This window comes from Anopheles nili, chromosome 2 (assembly GCF_943737925.1).
Source record: "Anopheles nili chromosome 2, idAnoNiliSN_F5_01, whole genome shotgun sequence".
NCBI lineage: Eukaryota > Metazoa > Arthropoda > Insecta > Diptera > Culicidae > Anopheles > Anopheles nili.
The window spans coordinates 49438825-49463637 of record NC_071291.1 but is presented as its reverse complement, the minus strand read 5'-3'; the positions used below and the strand labels follow the sequence as shown (position 1 = coordinate 49463637).

Below are 24813 nucleotides of genomic sequence, written 5' to 3'. Positions count from 1 at the left end.
AATAATGTGTATATTGTTCTATACTCAACATGAAAAACTTTCAAAGTACAAAACTTTGCATAGATAGAGATAAATAAACAAAATTTAAACAAATATTGTTCTTAACATCTTTTTTCACATTTTTTGACAAATGAAATTATATTAAACATATGATACTGAATATTGATGTATAAAAACTAACAAATACTTAATCGAAAATAAATGTTCGCGAGTATATTGGTTCATTTGCATTTTCAAACATTCTACAAAATTCGTCAAAAAATACGAAAGATTACCAATTAAGTTGATAATTGTAAGTACTTCCAGGAGAAGAAAACTAGGTTTCTCCTACAACTACCATGACAAAAATTTTCAAAACATTCGTTCATGAGCATAAACGGTTAGGTTAAATTTAACACAACTAAAATATTTTTTGCAAAGGGTGGGGGAGTTTCACCCATCCTACGAAATATTGCAGAGCAAAACAATTACTCAAAATATCGAAACTATTCGCTCAAAAACACAAATTTTAAGCAACTTGGCCGAATATGTGTTACAATATGCTTCGAATTACGTTTCATTTACAGCAGTGTTACTCCAGTACTTTTCTGAATTCTCAAGAAGTGTAACTTCAGTGCCTATTTTAGAATTCACACAAAAGTACAAAAGTAAATCCGAAGATAGTTTTTCTGATATATGACACATATTCAAAGGGCAATAAATACTAATCAAATAACTATATTAATAAATGCATTACGAAACAATGTACTATGGACACTCTCATAAAAATAAATGGTATAAATGATTTAAAAGTCTATTGTCTTTGTTTATAGGATGTGTTTCCTTAAGCATCTAAACATCCAAATTGAAACATAAGTTACATATCTTCTCATATATTTAATGCAAAATTGTATTCATCAAATAACTAATATTATTAATTATTGCAACGCTAAGCGTATCTAGTAAAATGATCATCTAGCTGAAACCTATAAAGATCAAGAAATGATTTAAAACATGGTGAAGATAGGACATGATGACTCGTGACTTATGATTTGTTATTGTAAAAGTTTGATGTACACAAATTTTAAAAATTCTTAATGGTATGCAGTTGCATATGACTTACATTTCGTTATCAGTTTCGTAAAGACATAAACTCATGTTACAACAAGACATGTGGTTTGCTTCAAATGGCAAATACTTTACCAACGAACTTATTAAAAACTGTGAAAATAAATTATTGGGTCTTTCTCGAAAAAATTACGGAAACTTTCTGATGCTTTCTTACATAACGAACTGGTGGGACGTGAATTATGTATTTAATTGAAGAAATTGTTTTAACCAAATGGTAAAGTATAGTGGAGTTATGTAGATTATTTTACCATTACCATATGTTTTAAAACGATATCATTCTTCTACAATGGCTCAACAACCGTCGTACGATCAAGGCCAATGTTTTTAAGGTTTTCTATGATATGAAATTTTTCACGAACCTGTATAGTCAGTCCTTCGTACGGTCTGGTGCTCAGTAGAGCTTTGACCACGATAACCATCACGTTTGTGCCGCTCGATGACGCTTTCGGTTTTTGCGTCCTCCCACTCCCACTGCGTTCCTTACCCAATTTCAAAACAATACAATATTGTGATGTAACTAACGTTAGAATAATGTATGCGTGTCTTCAATATTAAAAAAACTATTTTTTGTATTTGTTATCAATCTGCCTCTTATCATACTAGAAAAAATATTACAATACTAACTACATGAACTACACCCAAAAATGATATCAGCTACTGTACTAACAAATAGCGGTTCAGCAGAAAATTGTTATCATTCACCGTTTAATTAACCTTAATCACCTAGCATGCATGCTAACATACTGCGATTAAGTAAGATAAACAGGATTAAAACTCAAACATAGTCTTTCATGTTTTCGAAAACTACATCTGTAGTTTTATCCGACATTTTATTCTTTGAATCATATTTTTGGTTTAGAGCCATTTTCGCTATGTTACTGTACATTTTAATTGAACTAGAAATTTTACAAATATTTACCGATCAATCAGCTAACTTAGCTTACTCATCGTTATCTTATGTGACCTTATTAAACAAGAGTAGCTTTTAATTATTTGAACACAAAAAAAAACAAACACAATAAATAATTTTTTTTCCTAGGGCCTCTTTGCTCAACAGGACTGACTATCCGGTTACGAGAAAAAATCAAGTCATTGAAAACCTCAAACAAACCCGAACATAGAAGGTGAAGCCATTTAGGAACCAAAAAAGAACATATTTTACTATCACATATTGTATTCAGCAGTACCAGAGTCCGTTCCGTCAGAATCCGGTTCATGCAGTTAGTAAAATAACTTTCTGTTAAACAACCACAAAATGCCTAATTACCCTTGGCATATAATCTACAGCAAAATTTAACACTTCAAACAAATTTTATTAGAACATCACCATATAATGCATTATGAAACGAACGCCAAAGAAGACGAAAATATATATGCTGCCTAGCAACACACTGCAATGCTTTAGTACTTCCGTCTTACAGCTCGTACAGCAGAATCTCCCCGTGTTTTTTTAACCAACAAGACTATATAAACACAAAATGAATGATGTGCGTGATGGTTGATCATGAAAATATAATGAATTGAGATTTTCCTTTTGCATCTTCAGCAACTGTGAACGTGATGTGCTAATTAAACAAGCATGCAACACGTCATCGTTGTCAGCTTTCTTTCCAAATCCAAAATATTCTGCGGCAACCTTTCCATTACGCAACTCTGCACCATTTAGGATATCTCCCTGTCATTCAAAAAAAAACACTCATAACGCAAGAACGATGTTGTATACCTGATATGTTTTGCGTATGAATCTTTAATCGCATCATCGTTCTTTTAATGAACATTAGAAAAAGTAGTTTAGAAAAGGCGATTGAAGCGTAATTTATGCTAATAGTCATCATTTTTCATAAATGTAGCACGCTGCTATGCTATTGAGGCTAAAAATTACAGCTTAGCTTAAAGCTTGAGCAACCAAACAATTGTGCCAAAACCATATTCTTAATTGGGCATTATCAAAGCAAAACATAGCAAAGAAAACTTTTTCGGTACTTAGAAAAACTGTATTATTTTTTGTCGTTATAAAAAGCTTTATTTTAATATATATATATATATATATATATATATATATATATATATATTTTAATATATATATATATATATATATATATATATATATATATATATATATATATATATATATATATATATATAAATATATATATATATATATATATATATATATATATATATATATATATATATGTGTGTGTGTGTGTATAAATATAAATATATTACGGTGAATTAATATTACGTTATTACGGTGAAAGTTATTGCATTTCAAAAGTAATATAAGTGTTACAGCAACATGTCTTACACACACCGATCTATCTTGACCGTCAAATGGATTGCGCTACATTGAGATAACCAGAATAACAAATTAGAACAAATTCTAACAACACGTTTCATGACGCACAATGAATAATCTTTCACCAAAAAAATGTTCTAATACTATACAAAGCATTTTGAAATGCTATTCAAGCAAGTAGAATATTCCGGTTAGCAGTTATGTAAAATTTAGTGAATTTATAATATGAATACGAATATAAAATATGAATGTATTGAGAATATGTATTTAAAATGATATTAAATGTTTAAAGACTCAGCTGCCAAGTATATTTTACACAATATATTTGTTCATAAAACAATAAAAAAAATATCAATAGTTCAATAGATTTGCTCAATTATACAAAAATAATTAGTATAAAAGGCATTAACTAAAACGATTTCTGCCGTATGCAGTATTTATCTGCTTTAAAAAAGATGACGCAAATAATCACATTGCAATCCGTTATCTTAAAGCAGCAGACTTAGAAAAAATGCTATTCTCTTAGTCATCCAAATTCAGGACTGCGGTAGCGTAGTTCAAGCTAGGTCAAGTGAAATCGAAAGCATAATTTAATTTATTATTCAAACCCTCAAATTGAGTAACATTTTCAACGCAATGGTCTGCAGTCAAGGCTGTAGATCGAGCTGAACTTATGGCGGTGTCCAGTAAACTTCTCGCTTTTTTCAGAGTTTTTTTACTCTCAAAAGATCCTTCTGTTAGACGAAGGTCAGCTTACATAGAAGAAAAACAAAAAGGAGCTAGAAAAAGAAGACACAAAATTCATTCACACAATTTCTTCTCCTGAATGCGCTTAGCACATCGGTTTCAATACTAAGATCACAAAAAAGTAAAGTGCAAGGTGCTGATGAACACAAAGCCTTGGAACCTAGACGATAAAAAAACAACCTTTTGCAGGTATTGCACGCAAACTGACGAAAGTGACCATCACCAAGAAATCAGGATGGTTATGTACAGGATGCTTTAATGTGTTAATTTCCATCGAAGGGATTCTTCTTTGACCATCTTCAACCTACCAGGCAGCCCCGTGTACGCTTTTGCAATTAACACTCACATTTTTCCCGTTCTTTAATATGCTTGTACTCTTGTGAGTGTTTAATTTTCGCTGAGTTCTTGAGTGACTAAGGAAAACCATTTTCACACAATCAAAAAATACCTACGCATCTTAAAGTATCTTTTGTTAATTTGACTTTAAGTTTCGCACCGATTATTAGTCTGGACAATCGTGTAAAAAAATGGAATATTCTACATTTACAACTGAGAAAATCGATAGCAGCTTTTTCTACTGTAGTTAGTGTCTTTTTCATTTGTGCTATTTTAATTGGTGGAACTAGTAGCGTATTTTCGTCAAGTCGGTATCAGCTGACGGGGTTTTAAAATGCAATTTCTGACCATCGCCTAACAGTTTGTTTTTTGCATTGCGCCAATACATAAATTACTATGTTACACCATAAATAAATTACTCCAAGCAACTGCAACTTTCATCTATTAATCAACTATGTTTTTTCTTAATAGTATTTATTTGTATACTTCAGTCACACTTTCTAAATTCACAATTGCTCAAAAAAAAATCAGGTATAAATTTTATAATTTTATTGAAAAATGAGAAAAATGTGATAGTAAATGGAATATTGTTAATTCCCGCTTAATTGTTCACAATTCAAAATAATATTTTCTTATATTATGCAGCTGAACGAGAAAAAATGTTTAGAAAAAAACAAACAATTAAATTGTTAAACAAAACTATGGATTGTTTAGACATTGATACTTTTGATGTGTAATATGACCTAGCCATTTAGAATATTAATAATTAACAATATACTTCAGCCGCGACAAAAAATAGCACGAAGAACAACAAGGAAAGGCTGCTAAACATATCCACCTCCAATATCTAAATTGCCTTTCTACGTTCGATAGTAACGTAATGATGTTCAGACTTTAAGAATTGAGGCGTCAAGAAATACCCTTTCAATCAAGTTTAGAACAATGTTTCATCTGACGATCAGAGGTGGACTTAATTGAAGCCTTTCTTATATCCCAAATGTAAATAAATCTACTGGCGTACAGAGAAGATAATCACGAAAAATCGTAAAACTCAAAAAACAGAAGCCATTTACAATACAACTTGATCAGAAACTTTGTCTAGACCAATACATTATTATATGTGTATATGGTTTTTATCTATAGGAGTTAATAAACAAACATTTCTCTCAACATTATTTTTCTTGTATCCACTCAAATAAACCAACATCGCTAAGTGATTGCTAACTCCACTGGTAATTCAAACCGATTTGAAATGAAAAACATGAATTAATATTGGTTTTCATAAATACGCTTAGTTTTTTTCGTCACAAGTATTTGAATTGAGATGATCATCGTCAAGTTACCAAACATCGGGACATATCATTAATTAAATTTATTTTCTTAAATAAATCATTTAATTGAACATAATAAATTAAAATTGTGTAAGTATTAAACCAGATGGAAGTTTATGATTAATATTCAAGAAAGATAACCAAAATATTCAATTTGACGTAAAAAAATAATTTAGGAAGCTGTGCAATATATTAAATTGTTTGAAATCTTTTGTATGCGAATTCTAAGGCAGTATCAAAGCAATCGTTGACCGAGAATGTCCGGGATATGTGAAGTCGTCTACACGGCTTGTCTGTCGTAACACAATAAAAAAAATCAAAGCAATGGTTGATATACGAAGTAATAAAACACCATAAATAAGTGATAAATTTTATGCATTACTAAGCACACATTATGTAAAGATATAACTATCTAGCATTTTATTAAATCTTCAACAGTATCTTAAGTTAAATCAATTTACCTCCTTCGCCTTAAACAAGATTTACAAATGTACAAACAACTGTTATTTAGAAAAAAAAGGATTACATGAAAATGCATGTTTGAACACGATATAATGTTCTTATACATTATTCTACACAACGACTTCAGATAATTTTCTATTAGATTGATATTGTAAAGTTAAGCAAAACATAAAACTATTTCCTATTTAGTGCATTAGAATTTAGATCTGTAGCACCCTAGAAATACCGAAGTACCACAGCCATATCCGACTCAATCAACATTCTGCTGCCATTCATACATCAACATCCTGCTGGAATTGCACAACTCTTACAGTGTGTTTTATTTATTTTCTTCAAAATTTCGGCATCCTGACAGAACTATATTTGTCAACGTGTTGTTATTTCTTCTTCACTACTATCCAGATCAATAATTTCACTTTTTATAGATTTTGAAACTACAATTGCGTTTGTCTTTTTCTTTGATGTTGTTAATATCTTCGGTGTAGCCATAAAATTTGTAATTGACATTTGTAATGATTTCCTTTGAGGCTTTATGGGTCCTTGATACCATGTTACAGGCACTGTTGGTGTACGATTTTGATTTGAATTCCCATATGGCACTGTGCTAATAACATCACTCGGCCTTAGAAACTGGACAAAACGTTTTAACTCGTCGAAATTTGAATGTTCCGAATATTCAATACCCACTATGTTAATACGCCCACGGTACTGTGGTTTGCTATTTTTCTCCCATCCACTAGGGCGCAAAGCAATAATGCTTTCATATTGATCAGGAAATTGGTTCAAGTATTCATTTAGCTCCTACATGGAAGAGGCATAAAAAATATGATGGCTGATTATTATGAATTTTGCCATTCGCTTCTGCTCCACTACATACTTACATCGTACGTCAGTTTATTCATTGCCAGAACATGAATATTTGCTTCAACAGGATTTGCAACAAGCAAAGACAATTGCTGTGGATCAGAAATAGCTTTCAGTGCTTTCAAACGATTTGATTCAGTCCACACTTTCATCCCAGTTGTAATAGCAAGTTCAAGCCAAACCTTTTCTTTGCCGATCAGGTAACTGCCACAAACAATTAACACTTTTGTTCCGATGCGTTTTTTCAAAAATTCGCTCACGATTTCTTTGGCATCAGCTACGCTTTCCCACTGTGGTTTGAATGCATACTTTGAAGACAAATACGTGGTATCTAGATATATGCAATCTATCTGAAAATTCCAAAACTCTGGGAACTCCTCCATATCCGGAGATGCTCGAAAATCACCAGTATGGAGCATATTAGTTCCATCAGGTAAACGGAAAAGAAACATTATACCGCCAGGGCAACTGCAATCATTATATAAGAAAACACAGTAAAATTATAAGTTCACTTCATACCAAATACTTCCACTTACTGGTTTGCATCCAACGCAATAATCTCAACACCGTCGATAAAAATACTTTGATGTAGTTCGATCAACCGGAAATGTTCTTCGGACACATTTATAAAGCTTTTAACTAGCCTCGCAGTGATCGGTGACATAATTAATGGATATGAAAAAGTTTTTTTTAATCCTATGTAATGGTCCGCATGGAAATGGGTGAGAAAATAATGTGTTACACCCTCGATTTCGCCATACCGAAAGGCATCTACTGCAAAATTTGTTCCAGCTATAATTTTAAATGGTGGACAAACAACTTTCTTTTTCATTTTTTTTCTTCCGATTTGTTTCTTCTGAGAGAAAGCATCTGTTTGGCTCGCAACACTCGAAGTATTTTTCGGCGTCTTGTCAACCTCGCTCAGTCTGATATGATTACATCGCTCAGAAATCTCAACACCTGCATTTCGACTCAGATCTGCTTTCAAGCTATTGATAGAGTTCGAAGAGTTTACCGAGTTATCGAGTGAAACATTTTGGACAGTTAACGGAACTTCTATAGGAACGAGCACTCGTTCCATGTTCCAATTATCCCGTATGGGATCATAGCAAGCGCTTTGCGCTTTTTCTATGTTTTCCATAATCTTGTTAGAACACATTTGCAGATCTCCAGCAGTTACAGAGAATTGTTCATTATCATGTCGAATGCTCAACTTTTCCGTGCCTTCCTCAACAGTTACGCTAAGCATGGATTCTATTTCAATATCACCAGTGATAATAGCAGGCATCACTGATTTCTTCAGCACACGACAGTATCCAATACGGTCAGAATTCGCTTCTTTGTTAAAAAAATTTGTGATGCGTTTTTGTGAGTCATCAAAATGCTTTTTGGTAAGCATTTTAATGTTAGAATTGGGGCAAATCTTTCGACGTAGCTTGCTAGTAGCTTTGTTGGATGTTTTAATTGCTTTAACAGCTGATGTAGTCCCTAAAAAAGAAATAAAGGTTTATTAACCATTGTAATTTAGTTCACCAGTATTAAAAAGAAACTCTGTTATAAGAATAATAATAATAATAACAATATTATATTACCATTATCTGTATTACTGAACAATATTATATTACCATTATCTGTATTGTATGAGCTGGAAAATTCAGGAATTGATGTGTTCGTAGGTGATTGAACGTCATTTTCCTCATCGCTAATAATTACAACTGATTCGAGTTTTTGAAGTTCCGTGTTATTTGAGATTGAATAATCATTTTCACTAGACATATGACCTGCCTTGCCTATCGATGAACTGGCTGTAGATGTATCGTCATAAACGGCAGGCAACAAATATGGTATTGTATCAAGGATAGACACACACTCCGGTGCAACCGAATGATTAGAATCTTCATTTGGCTTGCATACACTTGTTTTATGTTTTCTGGCGCTTAAAGAAAGTGATAACCTATTTGAGCTTCGCAAAGTTCTCCTCGTTTCCATATTTTATTTTTGCGCCAATAATGTAAATATTTTCCTTCCAGTTGACAGTTATGGAGATGGACAGCGCTTTTAATGTTTACCTGTCATTTAACTCACAGAATCGAGCCCGTCCTGAAGCAACAAAGCTACGTGTAGCACACTTGTATGACACACTTTTAAATTTAAACGTAAGTCACAGATATATCATTTGCTATAAAAAATAAATTAAAAAACTTTAACATTCAACTATTCCTTTATGGGCCGATCTGAAACATGTAACACGAAACAGTTACAAATTATGTACCGCGCCCATTGCTCTCAAGTACCCAAATGCATTTCCAAAATTATTGATACGTTTATGTTTACAATACAACGAAGGAAGGGAGACGAAAAAAAACTAGAATAGGAAGGAAAAGATAAGAAGAAAAATATGAAGGAGGAGGATGAAGAAAACAGAGGAAGAAGAAGAAAAACAGAAGAAAAAGGAAAAAAGAGGAGCTCATACTCCCATTTTCCAAAAGTATTCTGCAAACCATGGTCAGCAGTTTACGAATGAACATCAACAATTTAGCAGCCACACGCTCAACTAAGCTGTCACGAGGTTCTTCAAAGGTACTGATGATACAGGAAAGAGTAATAAAAAAACTACGGAGAACAACAAGAAAAAGATATAATCTGAAATCAAAGTCTTGAAGCAACTACAACTTGACGCCAAGCCACATTGTGCATTCGTCGGTTAGAACCCCAACTGAAAACACACATGAACTCAAAGTCCTCAAAGAAAATGGCTTAGTGTAAAAGTCGGCAGAGTAGCAACCAATGTACTGCCAGTGCGTTAATATTCATAATTTTCAAAAGCAATCGTTGTTTTGCTACGGTAGCAGATTGGTCCAACTTGCAGCAACAAGTAATTTGGCAATGGATAGTAACACATCAACAATCAATCACTGAGGTTTGAAATCGTGAACCGATGCCTTGTGATTGTAATCTTGGAGTTTGCTATCCCAAATACAAAAAGGACGACTGTGCTACAGTGTAGAAACTAAAGATGTATTGCGGCGTCGTACATTGATGAGATTTTTCTTAAGTCTAGCAAAAAAGTTATCAAAATCGTAAAAGAGATAGTTGGAAGCTATCAGAGAATTCCGAAACGGAAAATGCTTGAAAAAACGGCCATTGCTAACGTGAGATGTCAAGTGATGGTGTATGGAAAACTCTCAAGGCCCTTTGCTACCACCAATTGGATGTACTTGCCTCTCTCCGTTTTAACCTAGCGCTAGAGATGGCCAACCGAGGCTCTGGTGTTGGAGCTTCGGAGATCATCTTCGAAAAGCCTATGTCTTCTACAATAAATTCAAAATCGAATCTACGAAGGAGTGATGTGATAGATAGAGGCGCCTTTCTCGAAAACTTCACTTGACAACGGCACTCAACTGCGAGCGGTTCACGATTTTTTTTGGGCTTACCAAGACCGCTAAGCTGTTATCTATCTTCTTAAATGGCCCAATAACCGGTGTACGTTCCAGGCTCTGCCTTGCTAAGACTTTTTTCTATGACCTTAAATTTTTACGTAGCTGGATAGACGCCTCTTGAAAGCTACACAGGCTCTCCTTTCCAACTTAACGGCTACGGAAAGATCGAAATGAATACCAAGAACTGGACTTAACAAGAACTTGGATGGTGAAAAACGGTACCATGTGTATTACAGCTGCCACGACCACCATATGCTCGGAGCGGGTTTCACCGTAGGTCCGAGGCTGAAATCCGAGATCATCGACTTCAAGGCCATAAATGATAGGCTATGCACCCTACGCATGCGAGGCAAATTCTTCAACATTAGCCTCATAAACGTTCACGCCCCTACAGACAACGAAGACAAAGATGAAGAAGAGAAGAACCTATTCTACGGTCCTCTCGCAAAAATCATTGATAAGTGCCTTAAGCATGACCTCAAAATCATCTTGGGGGACTTTAATGCAAAAGTCGGTAGGGAGCCAATGTACCGCCAATACATTGGTGATCACAGTCTACATGAGCACAGTAAGGACAATGCACGTAGGGGCAAGGGCGGTCATAAGTCCAATTTTTTTTTATTCGCTTTTGCTAAATCTGATATTGCCGATTGAAAGTCAGATAGTTAACTAAGAAAATTCCGAAATTGTAGACTTCTAGCATTTATATCTTCGAAGATACAAAGCTCCAAAGTCAAAAAAGCTTGCCAAAAAGCTCAAATTTCAGCTAGTCAGTACCCACAATTCAACTTACTATTTTAATAGTACATTGAGGTGTAAAATAGATAAATTATATATCATTAGAAACATAAATTAGTCTTCTTTTGAATAAAAGTAAAACAAAAATTATAAAATTTATATAAATAAATGTTTTTGGGCTATAACTAAATAAAAAACTAAAAAAAATCATGTTTTTCAACTTTGGTAATGAATTACAAAAATGTTTAAAATTGTTTATTTCCAATTTTTTCCTAAAACATACTTTAACATATGATAATGTAATGGTGAAACGCTCCGGACCCACTTCGAACCGCAAATATGCTAAAAATGGATTTGATTTTTTTTGGTATACGCGCGGTAGTACCAAACACAGCGAACATGACTGTACAATATTGACTAGTAAGAGCCGTACCAACGAAGCACTGAACTGTTTTATAAGCATCAATGCCTGAAATGTAAATTATTTAATCCATAAAAAGTATTTTTCAATCTTTCTATTGAATATTTTGTAATATTGACATATACATTTATGCCACGGTTATGCAATGATCTTTAGAGTAGGGTGCAGAAAAATTCAACTTAAAGAGAATATTAACTTGATCGAAAAGTATGATTTTCCTTTGCTTTTTTTTAATAATATTTCCTTTAATGTTTAACGAAATGTAAATGTACAATTTTATGTTTAATCAGCAACATAACTTTTTGCATATTCCATTACTCACACCACCGTATAAATTGATATGATTGATGTGATATCCTTGCTGTTTTGTACCCCAACTGGGATGGCTTCAGATCTAATATACTACCCTTTTGTTGCAAATGATTATATATTTACTCTGCTGTTACAGACACTAGATATCATTAAGCACAAGAAGGATAAATCAAACTACAAGAAATAGGACTACAGGCTAGTAGTAATCAAATTTGCATAAGAAGGAAGCAGATATATTGGCAAGGTGAACGTTTCAGAAAAGCAATGATTTTTCCTCTAGCAAACATAAAATGAGATTATGTTATTGTACTATCAAAATTGTTTTCACGGAGTTGAAACATAATAATTTGCAATGTAGCTACTAAGAGTGAAGCTTTCAATATCTTTTAATTGATTATTTTTTCCTTATAAACTAACATTTTGATCAATGTTGGTTTTATATTTGCGTTCAACGACAATTGCAATTTTAAGGTGGATGTGCATTTATCTAATACTTAAACTTGAGTTTGATACAATGCATTGACAAAGTAGATAATTTTATAACCTATGCACACCTTTACTTTTAAGAATTTGTATATTAATTACAAAAATACAATTTAAATACCAAAAAAGAGAGATATATAGAGATCATGTGATTTGACATATATATGACCTCACGCATTTATTTTTTTAGAAACTTTTTTAGTTTTTTTATTGTATTTTTGACTCGATTAAAGCATTCAACATGTTTAGGATTCAAATTCAAATAAAAAATCGTTATCAATAACACTATCACCTATAGGGATTTATACAAAATACACCTGAAGCAAGGAAAAACTGCGCACAGTGGCGCCCTCTGGATGTCCAAAATATCAAAAAATGCTTAGTTTTGTTATAAAAGAACTTTTAAATCTATTGTATAGCAAATTGTAGCTTAGTTATGAAAAAAAAATAATTATGACCGCGGTTTGTTCCGGGCTGCCCCTTAGTGCATTGTGTCGTAAAGTTTTACCTTTGCTATGCTGTCGTATGCGGCTTTGAAATCTATGAAGAGATGGAAAGATTGAAGCTGCTGCTTCGCCATCTTCTCCGAGATCTACCGCATGGTGAAGATCTGGTCAGCGGTTGATTTTCCGTTTCGGAATCCTCCCTGGTAGTTTCCAACTATTTCTTCTACGAATGGGACAAGTCTCTCTTGCAAGGCTAAGGAGACGATCTTATAGGCGGTATTCAACACAGATTCTAATCACAATCCAATCGGTATTCAAGATTCCAATCACAAGGCATCGATTCGCTATCCCACACCTCAGTAATGATTTGATGAATTTCGTGTTCAAGTGCTGCACCTCCGTTATTGATCAGTTCGGCTGATATTCCGTCGGTGCCGGGTGCTTTTTCGTTTTTCAACCGACGGATTGCTTTTCGGGTTTCGTCCATGCTAGGTGGCAGTAGCATGATATCATCCGCTAGTGGAGCCTCTAGCTCTTCGTTGAACTGATCATTTAGTAATTCATCAAAATACAGAGCCCATCGTGAGAGGACCTCTGGCTGGTAGCTGACCAGATTCCCATCCTTATTTCGACAACAGGTCACCTTAGGTATAAAGGTTTTTCGGTGACCTGCTATTTCTTGGTAAAACTTTTTTCCTGGGCCGTATCGCACTCTGTTTCTTTGGATTTCTTCCATTGGTGTTTCTTGGTGTGGTGTACTCTTTTTTCCTCTTGTCTGAGCCGTATGTAATTCTCAGCGCATGCCCGTGTTCTATGCCGCTGCTGCATTGCTCGGTATGCGCAGTTCTTACGTTCCGTCACAAGTCTACATTCGTCGTCGAACCAGCCAGATTTGGTGTTGCCCCGACGTGGTGGCAGTGTGGATTTTGCACAGTTCACTATCTTGGTTTTTAGAGTGCTCCACCGTTCGCTCGTAGTGTCGTATGGAGTTGCCGGTAATAGAGACTCACCTAAATCGGATTCGAATGCCTGTTGGACTTTACCGTCCTTAAGGGAGTCCGGGTTGAGCCGGGCCTGCATTTTTCCCTCATCCCCTTTGGCACGGGGACGGGCGATTCTGCAACGTATCACTAAGCCAACCAGATAGTGATCGGAATCGATGTTGGCTCCTCTAAGTTCTGACGTTTAACAGGCTCGACTGTCTTCGGCGGCTTATCAACGCGTGGTCGATCTGGTTGGAGGTGGCTCCATCTGGGGACACCCAAGTAACTTTGTGGATGTCCCGACGCGCAAACTTGGTACTTCCCACAACCAGATTACTTGCTGCTGCAAGTTGGACCAATCTATTACCATTGCACTAAGGGGCAGCCCGGAACAAACCGCGGTCATAATTATTTTTTTTTCATAACTAAGCTACAATTTGCTATACAATAGATTTAAAAGTTCTTTTATAACAAAACTAAGCATTTTTTGATATTTTGGACATCCAGAGGGCGCCACTGTGCGCAGTTTTTCCTTGTTTCAGGTGTATTTTGTATAAATCCCTATAGGTGATAGTGTTATTGATAACGATTTTTTATTTGAATTTGAATCCTAAACATGTTGAATGCTTTAATCGAGTCAAAAATACAATAAAAAAACTAAAAAAGTTTCTAAAAAAATAAATGCGTGAGGTCATATATATGTCAAATCACATGATCTCTATATATCTCTCTTTTTTGGTATTTAAATTGTATTTTTGTAATTAATATACAAATTCTTAAAAGTAAAGGTGTGCATAGGTTATAAAATTATCTACTTTGTCAATGCATTGTATCAAACTCAAGTTTAAGTATTAGATAAATGCACATCCACCTTAAAATTGCAATTGTCGTTGAACGCAAATATAAAACCAACATTGATCAAAATGTTAGTTTATAAGGAAAAAATAATCAATTAAAAGATATTGAAAGCTTCACTCTTAGTAGCTACATTGCAAATTATTATGTTTCAACTCCGTGAAAACAATTTTGATAGTACAATAACATAATCTCATTTTATGTTTGCTAGAGGAAAAATCATTGCTTTTCTGAAACGTTCACCTTGCCAATATATCTGCTTCCTTCTTATGCAAATTTGATTACTACTAGTCTGTAGTCCTATTTCTTGTAGTTTGATTTATCCTTCTTGTGCTTAATGATATCTAGTGTCTGTAACAGCAGAGTAAATATATAATCATTTGCAACAAAAGGGTAGTATATTAGATCTGAAGCCATCCCAGTTGGGGTACAAAACAGCAAGGATATCACATCAATCATATCAATTTATACGGTGGTGTGAGTAATGGAATATGCAAAAAGTTATGTTGCTGATTAAACATAAAATTGTACATTTACATTTCGTTAAACATTAAAGGAAATATTATTAAAAAAAAGCAAAGGAAAATCATACTTTTCGATCAAGTTAATATTCTCTTTAAGTTGAATTTTTCTGCACCCTACTCTAAAGATCATTGCATAACCGTGGCATAAATGTATATGTCAATATTACAAAATATTCAATAGAAAGATTGAAAAATACTTTTTATGAATTAAATAATTTACATTTCAGGCATTGATGCTTATAAAACAGTTCAGTGCTTCGTTGGTACGGCTCTTACTAGTCAATATTGTACAGTCATGTTCGCTGTGTTTGGTACTACCGCGCGTATACCAAAAAAAATCAAATCCATTTTTAGCATATTTGCGGTTCGAAGTAGGTCCGGAACGTTTCACCATTACATTATCATATGTTAAAGTAAGTTTTAGGAAAAAATTGGAAATAAACAATTTTAAACATTTTTGTAATTCATTACCAAAGTTGAAAAACATGATTTTTTTTAGTTTTTTATTTAGTTATAGCCCAAAAACATTTATTTATATAAATTTTATAATTTTTGTTTTACTTTTATTCAAAAGAAGACTAATTTATGTTTCTAATGATATATAATTTATCTATTTTACACCTCAATGTACTATTAAAATAGTAAGTTGAATTGTGGGTACTGACTAGCTGAAATTTGAGCTTTTTGGCAAGCTTTTTTGACTTTGGAGCTTTGTATCTTCGAAGATATAAATGCTAGAAGTCTACAATTTCGGAATTTTCTTAGTTAACTATCTGACTTTCAATCGGCAATATCAGATTTAGCAAAAGCGAATAAAAAAAAATTGGACTTATGACCGCCCTTGCCCCTACGTGCAATGAGCTCATGAAAAAAAATATAAAAATTTGCGAGTCAAGCGCAGTGTAGTACACACAGTGGTTTTACTCGACCTGCTTTTTCGATCGACCAGCACGAAAAGCAAAGATTATTTACTTTTCAGCCTATTAAGAAAACCTTTGAAAAACCTAACAAAGCTAGACAATACCGAAAAGAAATAAGTACTTAAATTCAAACAAGAATCTTAGTTGAAAAGCTTTCAATATAGCCTAAGACAAGCCAATATATATGATAAAAAGAAAGCATGATGTGTAAGAAAACAGCAAAATTGCTTAAATATCAAATATTGAATTTTCTTTCGAATAAATGACTAATATTACGTTTAAGTGAAGGCCAAAAATGAAAGACGCAAAGACAAAAATACTTAAAAAAAAGTTTGGAACTTTTCAAGAGCCGTTGGGAGTCAATAAAAAAATGAGATTTTTGTTTATATTTTAGATGTATATAATAAATATAAAAAATTAGAAGAACTTGAATGAATTACACTATCATATAACATATGCTGATCTGTGCGTGATCGGCTATTTAAACAAACAGTTTACTTATATCCTCGTACGCTACATTATTTACTATTCGCCCTTTCAACGGCCCTGAAGCTATTTCTATCTGTACACTATAGAGCTCTGTATTAATGGCTTTTAAAATCGCTGTACAACCACGATAGGCTCCATTTAAAACTAAGACTTTTTTCTCTACCGCAGGTATTACGGTTTCCAGGTGCGCTTGGTCTACTTTTATTTTTTCGCCAGTTTCAAGTAACTTAATCACCGCTCGGAATTTGTCGACTACCTCCACCACAACTCCTTTTGCTTTGTAATATTTCTGACCCAAAGAGTTAGTAATAAGTTTAACTACAATGCCGTCTGCCAGCCAATATTCTTTACGATTTCTTTTCTCTTTTTTTGTTTCTTCTTCGTTGATAAGCTCTGCCAAAGTTGATTTTTTTTTCTCGCCATCAGCCAAATAACGTTTTTTCGTTGTTTCTTTTTTTGCACCTCTTTCCATAGCTATAGAATTTTTGTCGATCACGGCTGATGTAGTGGAGGATTGTGGATTGTTGCTAGTCAATTTGAAATCAATTTTAATAGTATCATCTTCGTTTTCTCTTTTCAATTCGGAAAAACAAGAACTACTGGTGGACTTAGTATCTGTTTTGCCACGATGGACTTGTCCTTCAATGAATTCTGCTAACCTTTCAGCATCATCTTTATCCATTTTTTGTTTTTTTGCCATTTTTTCCTGCATAGCCAGAGTCTCCGGGTCGCGATCGATGTAAGTGATAAACCATCCTTTATCGGTTTCGTCTACAACACAATGACCATTACGACCCAAGAACTTTACAAAATCTGACAATGAGTGCCACTTTGTGGCGTTCATGTGAAGATGGTGGCGGTCTGCAATATATTCTTGGTACACCTTGTTTGCTGCTACCCGCTTGGTGCCAAACTGGCGTCGTAATATTTGCAAATATCCTGTTAAGAATTCTGATGAAAAACTATCAATGAAGCGTCCCGCGTTATCAGCGAACAATAAAATTTGTCTTTGATGTGATTCGCTCATGGTGTGACATTTAAATCCGTTTTCATCACGGCACTGTTTTTCACACATTTGGCAGTACCAGCGCAGTTTCTGCAAACCTTTGGCTTTCATTTTGTTGGCTAAATACTTAGGGGTGCCAACTTCGGCTTTTCCTTTCCCCATTTTAGAAAGAATATTGTCTAGGTAGCTGGTAGAATGTAATGGAGGTAACTGAAAAGGAAATCTAAGAGATCACCTTACGACTGCTTACACTACTCCACACTTCTTCTTCCTTTTTTTAGATAAAGCGAAATGTTGATTTTTAGATTTGAATACCAATAAGGGTAAGCTATCTATCATATGCTGTAACATAAGTTACAATGCACACGGATGAGATCAATAAAAAACTAAGCTGTAAGATTGACAAATAGAAAAGAAGAAGGATTAAATTTAAACTTTAATAGTACCAAATAGATAATCTAGAGTATAATTCTAACCTGAACAAGTATATACGCACTTCATTTGGTCACGAAGCGGATTAAAATCTTCTATTTAAGAATAACTAAGCTGATAATTTTTAATACATTAAAATTATTAGCAGATTTTCGACTACAAGGAATCAATTTCCTTGTTTTTAAAGGTTTGTTTAGTATGTTTTGGGGTACTCTTCAACACAAACATCATATGCAAAACAGTCTAGCACAAAACTTTGACATCTAAGTTACGGATTGAGTTTTCCATCATATTTACCCCAAGACTATTAGAATGATGAATAACTGAGGTGGGGCATTTTTTGAAACCATTTTACCAGCACACCATTAGGCATCAATTATGAAATGCAAAAATAACAATCCTTCACGTAGCGGTTTTATAATGACATTTTTTTTCAAAAATCAATCTTAAACAAATTAATCATTCTCACTTTGGACGATTATTCAAGAAAAGAATTTACATTCAATTAGAAAAATAAAATTGGTAAAAATTCAATATATACCCTAACCACCATTTTTTACAGGACCCTGACAGTTGGAGCGCTGTCATGTATACGTCACCCATGGTTGGTGACATGAATAAACAAATGGGTTAGCTCAAAGATGTTTTGTTTACATGATAAAGTTAAATACAGTCGAAGAAATTACATCGTTAATATAGTTTTTCTCAACACGATATTTTGGTAAAAATGTATTTAAGTGGGAGCGGGGTAGAGGGGGGGGTTATTGAGTGCGTTGGGTTGATGGGTGCTTCCTACCCAACAACCAATCGGTTTGCGAACCAACCAATGCTGAGGAGGACCAAAGATGTATGACGAGGACTTAAATATATGAAAGCCATGGAAAGTTTCTTAAAGGCACAAGAATAGATTTAAAAAAAACACCTGTTTGAATACTGATAGCCATCCTCAAAATTTCGTCTGGTTAAAATAAAAATGTAGAAACTTTATTACTCTAATTTCTACTGATTTTTATTCTTTTACAAGTCATATGATTTTATTTACTAGTAAAATTAAACAAGAGACTTTTGAGCTAACCCATTTGTTTATATATGTCACCATTCCATACGTCACATTTTTAGGGTCCTGTCGAAAAAAGGGGGGGGGGTATATATTGAGATTTTACCGGAAATTTTGTGCAAAGCCTAAACTCAAAAATTGCTATAGTCGAAACACATTATATATTTCGGCTTATAAGATCGATTGTACTTCATTAGAGATAAAATTATAGACTCAAAAAGGGACGTCAAAAATGGGAAAAATCTCTGGTAATACACTCTAATACCCTTGGTTCATTCATAAAAAATCGATGTTGCAGCGTAAGTTTACATAGGCATGTTCAGAGCTAATGCTGTTTTGCTTCGTGCTACTGAACGATATAAGGTATCATTTTTTCTAAGTACACTTAGCAGAAAGGCGTTACTGCTAGCTGACCGTGTGTAGGTTCCTGCGCGTCAGTTTTAGGTCATTAAACTATTCGGGCTCAAGAGTTTTCATTTTTATTACTTTCGGTTATTCATTTCCTTACTCTGTTTCCTAAAACCCGCTTTTCATTGAGTTGGATGTGCTCGGCCAACTAAAATGTTGCTAGAGTTCGTTCTCAATACCATTGGGAATGGAAACCATCAAGTTTAAAAAAAACCTAAGCCAGCTTGAGTTCATTAATTTGTTCTTTTACTTTTGAAGCTAATACACTGTCATCGGATTTTTTGTGAAATTGAAGCTCTCAATCTGCATCGATGTAAACTATGTGTTTTCTGACGAGTTTACACCCTGGGACGATATACATCTCTGCACTTCCTCAAGGCACCATCTAAAACTCTGTAAATTCTGACGCTTGACGCAAACGGTGTACATTCAATTAAGCGATAAGAAGGACCGCGAGCAAGCAAATTTAAGCAAGGAAAAGATCTGAAACAAGTTGTGACGTTGGGTTTTCTTTATCGCCATTTTATTCAATATGCCGTTCAAAGCCGTGTGTGTTCTAAATGGCGAAGTTAAGGGGACAATTTTTTTCGAACAGGCTGTAAGTAATAATTAAGTCGATTTACGATATTGCACATAACAAGCGCTTTGATAAGTATGTATTGTTAATACATGTTTAAAGATAGCGTCGAACGTATGACGCTTTTATCGACCAGGAAGTAATTAGGAATGGATGCAAATTTATGTAATCTCGCATCCTGATGAACTAGTTACTTTCTATGTTGGTTGCCTGTAAACCAAATGGCTAGAATAGTGAGACATGCATTCTTAATTCATATTTCTGAAATGCGTTACGACATTGAAATCTACTTGAAATGCTTAGTCATGGTGTTGTGTGCATTTTTTTACCGACGTGATGAATGTTGGTATAACCTCTCTTTTGACATCATTTAAAATAATGGGTGCTTAACAATTTTTTCTTCATTGTGTTAATCGTAGACTTGCCTATTTCTCATACATTTTTGTTATCGCATTCGATTTATTCATTCCATCAGATTGATTCGGATCCAGTCAAAGTCACCGGCACGGTAACTGGTTTGAAGCCTGGCGACCATGGCTTCCACATTCATGAATTTGGAGATAACACAAACGGATGCATGTCTACGGGTGCCCACTTCAATCCTAATGGTAAAACACACGGTGCTCCGAACGCTGAAGAACGTCACGCTGGAGATATGGGTAACATTGTAGCCGATGCCAGCGGTGAAGCCAAGGTGGATCTTACGGTTAGCCAAATTGCTCTGAGTGGAGCAATGAACGTCGTTGGCCGTTCGTTAGTAGTTCACGCTGATCCTGATGATCTAGGGCTAGGAGGACACGAACTCAGCAAAACCACAGGGAATGCCGGTGCCCGGCTGGCTTGTGGTGTGATTGGGCTATGCAAAATGTAATCCATCTTTGATAATTTTGTGTTTGTGCGTAGCACGTATAAACAATATCTACTATTTTTGTGGTGTTCTATAGAACTTTCCAAACTTGTCTTTCATCTGCCGAGATGTTAAAATGTTTTTAATTTTATCACTAGAGGATTGGGTTACACTTACATTACAAAAAGAGAAAATTAATAAATGTATCAAAATCCAGCATTCATGTTGAAATCAACTCATTATATTGAATGTGTATGAAGTATGTTTTCCATGTAGGGTAGGTATGGCAACATAATTGGCTAGATCATGAGAATTTGTTGTTGGGATTTTTTTTTCAGGGATCTTCCGTAGCTATTACTGGTGCCTTACAAGGCTTACGACCGGGAAAACATGGTGTACATATCCACGAATTCGGCGATTTTTCGCGTGGGTGCCTTTCAACTGGTCCACACTATAATCCGGATGGTAATGATCATGGGGCTCCGGATGTCAAAAATTGTCATTTGGGAGACCTAGGAAACATCGTAGCTTATAGCACCGGCTTAGCAAAACTACAAATCGTGGACCATAAAATAACATTATCCGGCGACCGGAGTATTATTGGTAGAACGTTTTCAATTACGGAGTTTGAAGATGATTTGGGCATTGGAAAGCACGACTATAGCAAAACAACAGGAAATTCGGGTAACTGTATCGCGTGTGCAATCATAGGTGTCGCAAGAGAGGAATATTTCGCTGAACGGCTGTACCTGACGACGGACCAATAGCAGTGAACCTATGATATCATATCAGATGACTCGTTTTAATTTTCAACTATAGCCAACATCAATGTTGACACTGTACCGGTGTTTCCTCGGCAGTACCATAACTTTTGCAGCACACATTTTAGCAATAAAAAAGTATTTTTCAAGGTATTCTAAAGCGATTTTTCATTGCATTTAATAGAATTTTGCACGACATCTTTTTTAGTAGCTGACTGCTACACTGATTACTGTTGCAATACATACCACTTGTTTCAAATTACTTCCTTCGAATATTCAAAATACTGAATTAAACACTACACAATATTGAATTATTAAAATAACCTGAAAATTGAACTCTAATGCCCTACAATTTACTTTTAAAAAAATCTGATTTCGAATCAATATTTTCAGTTTCCTTCTGCATATAGATCAATTGAAAAATGTGATTAGAACTTAACTTCCATTCATGCTGAAATAGATCACATAAAAATCAATCAAAATTTAATCATTCTTTTATTACTCAATCATTTCAATGAATTACAATTATTACATATTCGTACTGATTTACTAAAAATATTATGATTCCAGCAATCTAATGAACAATTCCATTCCTCCTGCATGTGGAGGTTTTGAAGGGGTTGAATCCAACATTGATTTGTTATTAAGAATGCCAATTGAAGATGAGATCGAACTACTATTAGAACTAATAAGTGAACACAACGGTGCTGAGGATATACTACAACTAGGCTCGATTCTAGTATTATCATTTGAATTTTCTATATTTGGTGATGTACGAATAGCCTCCTGCTTATGTTTCTGCGGATCACAATTTTGCATGCTTCTTTGTATAAAGTTTAACATTCTTTGCACTTTTGCCTGGTTTGGATTCTTTTGTACAATAGGTTCGTGCAATGCTGTCGAGGCTTCAATTGCTTCTTTTTGAATGAGTGTATTTAATGTGCAAACAAATTCTAATGGTTTTAATACTTTGTTTTTTACTAATGCCCTAGCTTGCATTATTTCGTTTACACTGCTATCACACAAGTGGGGGCTTTTATTAGGCTTTTTTTTAGTATTTATGCATCTGCCACGGGTTTTAATGTTAGGTGTAAGTATTTTTTTTATTCTTAGCTTTGTAGGGCTAATACGCTCAACCATAAGATTGTCACTCCTCATTTTGTTTAGAGCAATCGGTTTTTTGAAAACACCTTCTTCACTGTTCTTACATTGATTTTGTAATATTTTTAAGCATTTTTGCAGCTTGCGACCTTCTGAATATGATGAATTTGATGGAGAATTTTGATCTAGTGTAGTTGTTGATCTAGTTTCATGCATTGCTTTGTCAGTTAGATTAGATGCCGATGGAAATAAATCTTTCAACATTTCATCTATAAATGCAGTATCGAAATTTCTAGCGTTATTATCAGGCTTTATCGTTCGTTGCCTAATTTTAGTCGCCGAAGGATCTGGTTTTAGATTGCCAAGTTCATTGTTACAATACAAGAAATCCCAATTCAAATCAGATTCTGATACGATATTTTTTATAGAGTTTGTCGCGTAATCAGCCGATGAAGCGTGAACTGCCGGTAGCTTGTGTAATGGTAATTCATAATGATATACACTGTTTTCTTCAAAATTTTTGAACTTAAAGTTTCGGAAAGGATACATGCAATCTGCTGCTTCACATTTGTATATAGCTTCATTCAAATTGAGATACAAATACCGCACCATATGCTTTCGATTCCTATGCAAACAACGGGGGCATGGTATCACATCTTCCTGAACAAAAAATGGAATTTTGAGAAGCTTTCTTTATTTTAATACCTGCAAGGCATAATCCCAAGCATCTATGTACAGTTACTTACTTTTGAAGGATCTTCATTTATATACACTTTTCGAACATGAATTTTGCCCGGGGTGTATGTTTCTTTACTAATTGGCTGACCGTAAAATTCGTTCAAACTTTTATAACTACCAGACATAATAATCGTATCTTTGAACTGCACTTCTAAAATCGTGATTCTCGCATCGATCGGTCCCGATGCTAATGATGCCGCATGTCCTCTCTAACAACAAATGTTTGACATTTTCATCTTGAACTGTCGGTGTGGGCTCAGCTCACAAATAATATATCAAAAGGGTAATAAATGTTTACAGTCCATCGTTGAAATGCTCAGCTTGAGATTAAATTGTAACGCGATTAACGAATTGAAACTCCTCCTAGCAAAATCTATAGAAATGACTACTATCGTTCATTTATTGATCACCATAATAAACAGCAGCATATCATATTATATCAGTATATCGTCAATAAATGTGTTTTTCAAATCCTTGCCAATGTTTTGCACCAGTAAAGAAAACAGCAATTGTATCTCACCCGTTTCTGGTTCAAGTCGAGCTCCAGCACCAACTAATGCTACCAGCTACTTTATGATGCAGACATCTCTTCCGTTAGCTGCAACGTTTGAAACAGATTTCAATGCGCAAATAAGCGCATCCGTAAGCATTTCTCGAGATAAAGAGAAAATAAAGTGGAAGAATCGGACTTCCAATCGGGAAAATCCTCACAAAGCTTTTATCATGACAGCAAGAAAATACATTGAATGAGACAAGATAAAAAGATAGAAATCCTAGTTCGCTAGATTTTTTCACATTTAGAAAAGGCATTTGATGCAAGAGGCTTCGGACGGGAAATGCATTGTCTGATGATTTTATTCGTTATAGCAAGAAAAGGCGTTGGAAAAAATAGGCGACCAGCTCATCTACTGACGATTGGAGCAAGAAAATATTTTGATTTGTTTAAAAGAATGCTTGAATTGATCTGTTTTCTTGCGACAGCAATAAAATATACAGAATAAACTAGGCTTCCGGGTGAGAAGAGCCTTACGTGACTCCTGTTTTCAAATTAGCGAAAAAATGTACAAAAATGGGAAAGAAAAAGCGAACTCCAAAGTGCATAGCTCGCGTGAGAGCGAGAAAAATT

General features: G+C 34.4%; 4 protein-coding genes across 4 annotated transcripts; 1 reads left to right on the top strand and 3 right to left on the bottom strand.

The window, feature by feature from the left end:
• Positions 1–6241: 6241 nt before the first annotated feature.
• On the bottom strand, positions 6242–9138 carry LOC128725030 (uncharacterized). Its single transcript, XM_053818752.1, has 4 exons — positions 8742–9138; positions 7686–8637; positions 7167–7617; positions 6242–7086 (listed from the first exon to the last, which is right to left on the bottom strand). The coding sequence occupies exons 1-4, from the start codon at positions 9136–9138 to the stop codon at positions 6652–6654; spliced, it is 2235 nt and encodes a 744-aa protein (XP_053674727.1). The 3' UTR covers positions 6242–6651.
• A 7594-nt stretch (positions 9139–16732) lies between these two features.
• On the bottom strand, positions 16733–17928 carry LOC128731370 (DNA/RNA-binding protein KIN17). Its single transcript, XM_053824484.1, has one exon. It carries the CDS (start codon positions 17926–17928, stop codon positions 16753–16755), a length of 1176 nt encoding a protein of 391 aa, XP_053680459.1. The 3' UTR covers positions 16733–16752.
• A 2155-nt stretch (positions 17929–20083) lies between these two features.
• Positions 20084–21326, top strand: LOC128730883 (superoxide dismutase [Cu-Zn]). The gene is made up of 2 exons (XM_053823970.1): positions 20084–20261; positions 20716–21326. The coding sequence occupies exons 1-2, from the start codon at positions 20196–20198 to the stop codon at positions 21109–21111; spliced, it is 462 nt and encodes a 153-aa protein (XP_053679945.1). The 5' UTR covers positions 20084–20195; the 3' UTR covers positions 21112–21326.
• A 1080-nt stretch (positions 21327–22406) lies between these two features.
• LOC128725019 (uncharacterized) lies at positions 22407–23812 on the bottom strand. Its single transcript, XM_053818740.1, has 2 exons — positions 23696–23812; positions 22407–23609 (listed from the first exon to the last, which is right to left on the bottom strand). Exons 1-2 carry the CDS (start codon positions 23810–23812, stop codon positions 22407–22409), a joined length of 1320 nt encoding a protein of 439 aa, XP_053674715.1.
• Positions 23813–24813: the final 1001 nt, after the last annotated feature.

What these genes read in the sequence shown, in the direction of transcription:
- LOC128725030 (XM_053818752.1), bottom strand. Translation starts at nt 9,138, where the DNA reads ATGGAAACGAGGAGAACTTTGCGAAGCTCAAATAGGTTATCACTTTCT. An exon ending in ATTGCGTTGGATGCAAACCA is followed by an intron (nt 7,618 to 7,685) that starts GTAAGTGGAAGT and finishes TAATGATTGCAG; the next exon opens with TTGCCCTGGCGGTATAATGT. An exon ending in TGAATAAACTGACGTACGAT is followed by an intron (nt 7,087 to 7,166) that starts GTAAGTATGTAG and finishes TCTTCCATGTAG; the next exon opens with GAGCTAAATGAATACTTGAA.
- LOC128731370 (XM_053824484.1), bottom strand. Translation starts at nt 17,928, where the DNA reads ATGGGGAAAGGAAAAGCCGAAGTTGGCACCCCTAAGTATTTAGCCAAC.
- LOC128730883 (XM_053823970.1), top strand. Translation starts at nt 20,196, where the DNA reads ATGCCGTTCAAAGCCGTGTGTGTTCTAAATGGCGAAGTTAAGGGGACA. An exon ending in CAATTTTTTTCGAACAGGCT is followed by an intron (nt 20,262 to 20,715) that starts GTAAGTAATAAT and finishes TCATTCCATCAG; the next exon opens with ATTGATTCGGATCCAGTCAA.
- LOC128725019 (XM_053818740.1), bottom strand. Translation starts at nt 23,812, where the DNA reads ATGTCTGGTAGTTATAAAAGTTTGAACGAATTTTACGGTCAGCCAATT. An exon ending in TAAATGAAGATCCTTCAAAA is followed by an intron (nt 23,610 to 23,695) that starts GTAAGTAACTGT and finishes TTTTTTGTTCAG; the next exon opens with GAAGATGTGATACCATGCCC.